The sequence below is a fragment of the Leptosomus discolor genome, chromosome 4, assembly GCF_034619465.1.
Source record: "Leptosomus discolor isolate bLepDis1 chromosome 4, bLepDis1.hap2, whole genome shotgun sequence".
NCBI lineage: Eukaryota > Metazoa > Chordata > Aves > Leptosomiformes > Leptosomidae > Leptosomus > Leptosomus discolor.
The window spans coordinates 26598597-26604596 of record NC_141394.1 but is presented as its reverse complement, the minus strand read 5'-3'; the positions used below and the strand labels follow the sequence as shown (position 1 = coordinate 26604596).

General features: G+C 46.5%; 1 protein-coding gene across 1 annotated transcript in view; it reads left to right on the top strand.

The window, feature by feature from the left end:
• Window positions 1-1190: 1190 nt before the first annotated feature.
• The window catches only part of ARHGEF38 (Rho guanine nucleotide exchange factor 38), a 37184-nt gene continuing 32374 nt past the window's right edge, over window positions 1191-6000 (top strand). The window contains exon 1 of the mRNA XM_086464446.1: window positions 1191-1386. Coding sequence (XP_086320572.1) covers window positions 1191-1386 — 196 coding nt within the window. The remainder of the gene's footprint in view (window positions 1387-6000) is intronic.

Below are 6000 nucleotides of genomic sequence, written 5' to 3'. Positions count from 1 at the left end.
AGCGTGCGTGAGACTGACACCGATTAGGCTGCACCACGGGGCTCCCACCAGGCATTTCCTAGGGCAGCGAGGGCCGCAGGGGCTGGGTATCACAGCAGCGGCAGTGATTGCTACTGATGGCTGTTGGGGCTCTTCCCAGGATAAGTCCGGTCCAAGCTTAGATGCCAGCAGCTCCTGCTGTTTTAACATGAGCTTGATTAGACCGGCGCGACGGAGGATCACTAGACAGTGCATGTGTGCCAGAGGCCATTGCTAACAGACAGGATAACAAGATCTCTCTCAGGGACTGATCCAGAGGTATTACGAGCAGGTGTTTTGGTGTCCCCTTCCTCGGCCATCAGAGCACGGTGATTTGTTAGTCCTTGGTAGGTTTTGTGTCGCTGCTCGGCGTGTAGTGTAAAGCAGGACCTCTTGGCGTGTAGTGTAAAGCAGGACACAGCCTGGTTTGAGATAAGCATCAGCTCCACGCTGCTTCCCACCTCCTGGAGGGGTTTTCGTCTCCTTCTTAGCTCTTTTCTTCTTTGTCCTGGAGGATCAGTCTCCCTTCAAACCTGTAGATCAGGAGTTTCCAGCCCAAAGGCTACACCTCTTGGTGGGGTCGGGAGCCGGCCAGATGCAATTCGATATACGAGGAGCTGGGGTCCTGACCAGGCTGCTAGTTGGGCACTAGCCCTGGGGAAGGAGAAGGAGCGAGGGGGTGGCTGGCCTCCTCTTCCCGTGTGCCTTGCCCTCTGTTTCCCTGCTGCCCTGGCAGCTCGGAGAGGGAAGGCGTGCGGTGAGAGCGCAGCGGCGCCCTGCCGCACCCGGGCATCTCCGGGCTGGCGCTCGGCGGGGCGGCCCAGGCAAAGCCGGGGGGATGCGACTCCGCTTCGGGGTGCTGGCACCCCACGGCGGGGTGAGGAGCATACCGTGGAGCAGGGAAAGGACCCGTGAACGGCTGCGGTTTGGGGCTGGCTCTGAAACCGGCCCCGGCAGGCGTGCTTGTACACAAGGCAGGTGAATGCAAACAGAGCCTGGGGCGTCAGCTGCCCGGGGGTGGAGCAGCTCCGGCACAGGTGGCAGGGCCGAGCCCGGGGCCCTGCGCAGCCTGGGGAGCCCTGCTCCAAAGCCAAGCCCTCAGCAACCGGCCTTCACCTGGGCAGCGAGTTTACCTCCCTAAAAATCAAGCTATCGCCTGCTACCGCCAAGCAATGGCGAGCGTGGACTGTCCGGGGAAGGACGGCGGCGGGGGCAGGAGGAGGAATTTGGCCCTGCTGAGGAACAAGCTGTACATGGGGGAGAGGAGGAGGACAGAGCCCGTGGTGGAGAGCACCGCCGCCGCCGGGGACCACGGCACCTTGAGGAGGAGTCAGTCGGACAGGACAGAGTACAGCCAGAAATTACAAGGTACCGAGGAAGCTTGCTTGGCGCTCTGGTGCTAGGGATGCTCTGGGCTGTCGTGGTACCACCGTGCCCTCCAGGCTGCAGCCTCGAGATAAAGAAGGGAATGGCAGTCTCTGCCCCCACGGAGTCACAACTGGGGTGAGCAATTGCCCTCTCTCATCCTTGCCCTCCACTTCCAGGGTGTGAAACGTTTCCCCTAATTTTTCTAAAAAATGCTGTGTAGACAGGACACAAAACGCGGTCAAAGGTTTTGGTGTGTTTCTGCAAAATCCAAATGCAACCAGGAAAACCAGCAATGCAAATAGTAATGTGAAAATATGGTGGCTCCATCCTGTCTGTCTTTGACTGTCGCGTCAAGTGGGGTATATGCTAAGTAATTACAAGCATTAAGGGCAGTTTTTTCTTTCAGTTAAAAATACCAGGATCTACATGTGTTTATCTGTTGCTCAGATTGTACAAGCCTGAACTGAAGTACATCCAAATACATGGATGTATTTTGATGGATATGCTGATTCAAATTATAACATTATGGAGGGAGTTTCTTTTCAAATAACCAAACTGCATCTGGACCAGAAATTGGCAAAGTATGTCAGCATTAGGCCTGTCAATCAAAAATTAAATGTGATGCCACAAACTGAGGAGAAGCATGAAGAATGTGTATGGCTATTTCTGAGAGCGCTCTGGAACAGAAATTGATGAATTTCTGTGGGTTTCCAGGGTCTTGATCAACAGAGTCCCATCACAAATGTGGGGTTTGAGTATTATTACAATATAAGCCTGTATTACTAATAGTGATATAACTGCCTAGTGACAGTCACTCTCATGGAAATAATCCTTTATGGGGAAATAAAATAGGAAAATACTTTGGGTTGCTGTATTATGGTTTTGATGCACTTAATTAGGAAGTAGCATTCCTTCAGAGAGACAATAAAAGCAGAAAATAAAATAATAAAGCTGAAAATAATAGGATTTCTATGGAGGCTGCAGACGCTGAGAACAACAGAGCGGTTCATCGATTATGCTGTTCCCTCCTCGTGAGAGGTAATCAATGAGAAGATGAAAAATTTTCAGTTAAGTCAGGCACACAGTGAAGGGATCTGGCAGGGGTGTTTCAAGGTACAAGCATGGATTGCTATGGCTGGGCAGGTAAGGTCCTGGCAAGTGTCCCACCAAAACAGAAGTTTTTTACTCATGAAGGGTGTTGCCCAGGTGAGGTCAAGGTTATCAGAGCGGTGTCCAGCAAACAGTGTGAGATTTTTCTGTCCCGTGTGAGGTGTATTCATGCCGTTAACGTCTCCTGTTTAGAATCTGGAGCAAAGGAGGCTGGAAAGCCGAGACAGTCGTGGCAGAGCATGAGGTTATGTTTATGGCAGCAGTCCAAGGAGACAGTAAATCCAGCTTTACAGCCACCTATTGAAAAGCACCAGTCTCGTATAAGCAAGCAGAATGAGCTGATGTTTGTTCAAGAAAAATGTTGATGGGTTAACAAGGTACCTGTAGGCTTTATATTGAATATTATGTATTAGAAGTGCTTGTCCTCAGAGTGAGAATACAAAGTCATTAGAAATTCCTGTGAAGTGTATTTACAGTTGCAATAGGAAGAAATGCAGTTGTGTGCCGAGGCCTGATCTGGATCAAATTTTGCTGAGCTGGATGTGCCTGTATCTGAGAATGATCATGTATCCCAGACCTGATGTGTTACCTGCCAGCGCTGATGATGTGCTATAATTGCACGCCTTTATGTTCTTCATTTTTCTCACTAGCACTTGTATGCAAAGCAGCTTACTCCAAGAAGAGGGAAGCGGTTTTGTTGGCACAAAGCTTTTGAGTTCTCCATTCTTGTTAAGAAAACCCAACAGCTCTGTTCGTGACATAAACCGTCTGTTATGTATTGTCAGGTCAGGACTCTCTGATCACCCTGGAATGGTAAATGCTTTGCAAAAAGATACAAATGGGTAATAATTTGCACTTGCTTCCCACCTGAATTGGAGGAAAAGCTCCGTGTTTAGTTGTCCCTCCCTTCTATAGTCCCTCGTTAATACGTTTTCTAACACACAGTCTGCAGAGCTGTGGTAGGTATTAGCACAGACGAGGATGTGTAAGACAGGGAGATGCAACAGGAGCAAACCCTGCAGAGGGTTGTCTCCTGTGAGTGGGGCAGGTTTCCACAGCTAAGAGTCAGAGGCTGCAGGACTCCCATCTCTGCTAGTGGCAGGCAACCTGAGCAGAGCATGGGGACCAAGGTGTCTTTACACCCCAGAGTCTATGTCAGCATTGCAGCATATTTGTTCAAGGTGAAGCATCTCTCGAGGGCCCTTCCAGCCCTCTGCAATGGTTTAAATGATTCCCCGAGTAGAAACAAGGTTGTTGCCTACCCCCCCACCCCCCCATTTCCAGCAGCTCTGAAGTATATGCTTAAAGTGCAGCTCAAAATAGAAGTTCCCAAATAAAAGCCTAGAAACGCACAAACAAAAAACCAGTGAGCAAGCAGTCAGGCATAAAAACTCCTGAGAATTCAGTTTCCCCCCTTGGATTTCTCTTAAGTTTTGGTTTTTTGTACAGAATCCAAAATGTTGTCTATAAAGAGTGAGAAAGGGAGCCTACCAGCCAGATCTCCAGGGTGATTTGCTCTGTAAGTCTGCAAACATGAGCACAATAGTGTTATCAAAGGTGCAAACTTCTGTGTTTTTCACTTTAAAATTAAAGATTCATTAAAAACACAAGAAAGCATTTTCATGGTTAATTATTACACTAGACACATCTATTCAATACCTTATCTGGTGTGAACGGCCATGCAACACCTCCTGGCTTTACTCTTTTTAAAAAGGAAATAAGATGCAAAGTAACCATTATATTCTTAAAGAACTTGGTAAGCGTTAATGCATCTATTTCAACTCATCCTGTGAGATAACCAAATGTCTGCAGCCCCATTTTAGATAGGGGAAAATAAGGCAATTGCTCTCAAATGACAGCTTTGTGATACAACCCTGCAGTCATCTAGAACTCAGGTTGCAGTTGCGTTCTTGTCTGAGTCCAGAAATACCTTGATCAAGCCATATATATTTTTTTCTTCCACAAGTTCTCAATCAACTGGACAGAAACATCACTTTTCTAAAGAGGGAAGAATGGGGTTAAGGAAGATATATTCACTAGCATTTGTGGTGGATGCAGAAAAAATATCAATGGTCATTGTAAGAGCTAAGACAGAGCTCCTATGATATTTCTATTCTCTAGAAAATCCTGCATATATGTCCTTTCAAGAGGAATGAAGAACTTGCTACTATTCTTAAGCAATGGTACAAAAGAGTATTTAGCAGCTCTGTTTTCAAATGCATTAGTCATAGCTGCTTAGCTGGTAGGAGTTGGTCTCCTTTCTAAAGTGAAAATCCATCAGTAGCAGCTGTAAAAGTAACTATATTAATATCTATGTATGTTGGGATCGGTCTTTGAATTAACCTAAAGCTACCATTCTGTGAGCACCCATATATTTCAGTAAGAGGAGTTTGCTTGATGTGGTTATTGGCACATAACTGTTTGTGAGATCAGGGCAGATTAAGACACAATGTATTCTGGGCATAGATGATATCAACCAAAAAGGGCAGACAGTGAAAAGGAATTTAAAGCATAGTTCACTATCTGTTAGGTTTTGGACAGATCATTGGGTTTTGTTAATAATCATATACCAAATTTGTGCTTGGTGTGAAAAATGAGCTATAGAAAATGGTCGGTTTCCAGAAGGAATCAGAGATCACATTTACAGTGTTCAGCGAGACAATGCATGCTTTGAAAGTACTCCTTCTTTTACGACTCTATTACATATTAACTCCCTTAAAACTTTAGCTGTGAATGGGTCAACGGCACTATTAAATGATTTGCACATGCTTCAATTTAGAACACACTGTGACATACTGTGATAGATAGTGATACAAATCACACAACTACCACCGTGTATTGCCTCAGAGCTTGTATCTGAACTCTGATTTTCACGTTTTGCCTGTGTCTAATGTAGTTATGAGAAATAACCAAGCCCAGAAATGACGCAGAAACCTGTGAAATTATACCAATTCCTGGAAAGTCGCTATCGCTTGGTATGCAAAAGCCCAGTCAGAGGCAACTCATCCCCCTTCAATCCATCACAAGTAGGACACCTTCCTCCATCCCATCCTCCTCCCTGCCTGCAGAGCACACCCCTTCTTCCTGCGTGGGCTGCCCATGCACACAGCTTCTCCGTACCTCCCACCAGGAGTAAAGATCCTCTTCTCCTCTCCCCAGTTCCTTATTTGCTTAGCGCCGCACTTACTGATTAACTTGCCATGAACTACAATGCAGATAATATCCTATTTCACTGCAAAATGTATTGATCTTTGGAGCGGCTGATTTGCCAAGAACAGTAAGGAGTAAAAGTCCGGTTAACTTCCTGAAGTGCAGGAGGTGGCTTGATGAAAATATCCCCTTGTGCCCTGTGATGAGAAATTGCGATCTAACAAATACTTTTACTTCCTCCCATGCAAATTTGAGCTTGGAGGATCTAATTCTGTGAACTTGCACTGCAATAAAGCTGGAGTTATTCCTTGAACTTATTGCAGTGGCAGCCAGGCTGGGAAGCAAGCTCATCTT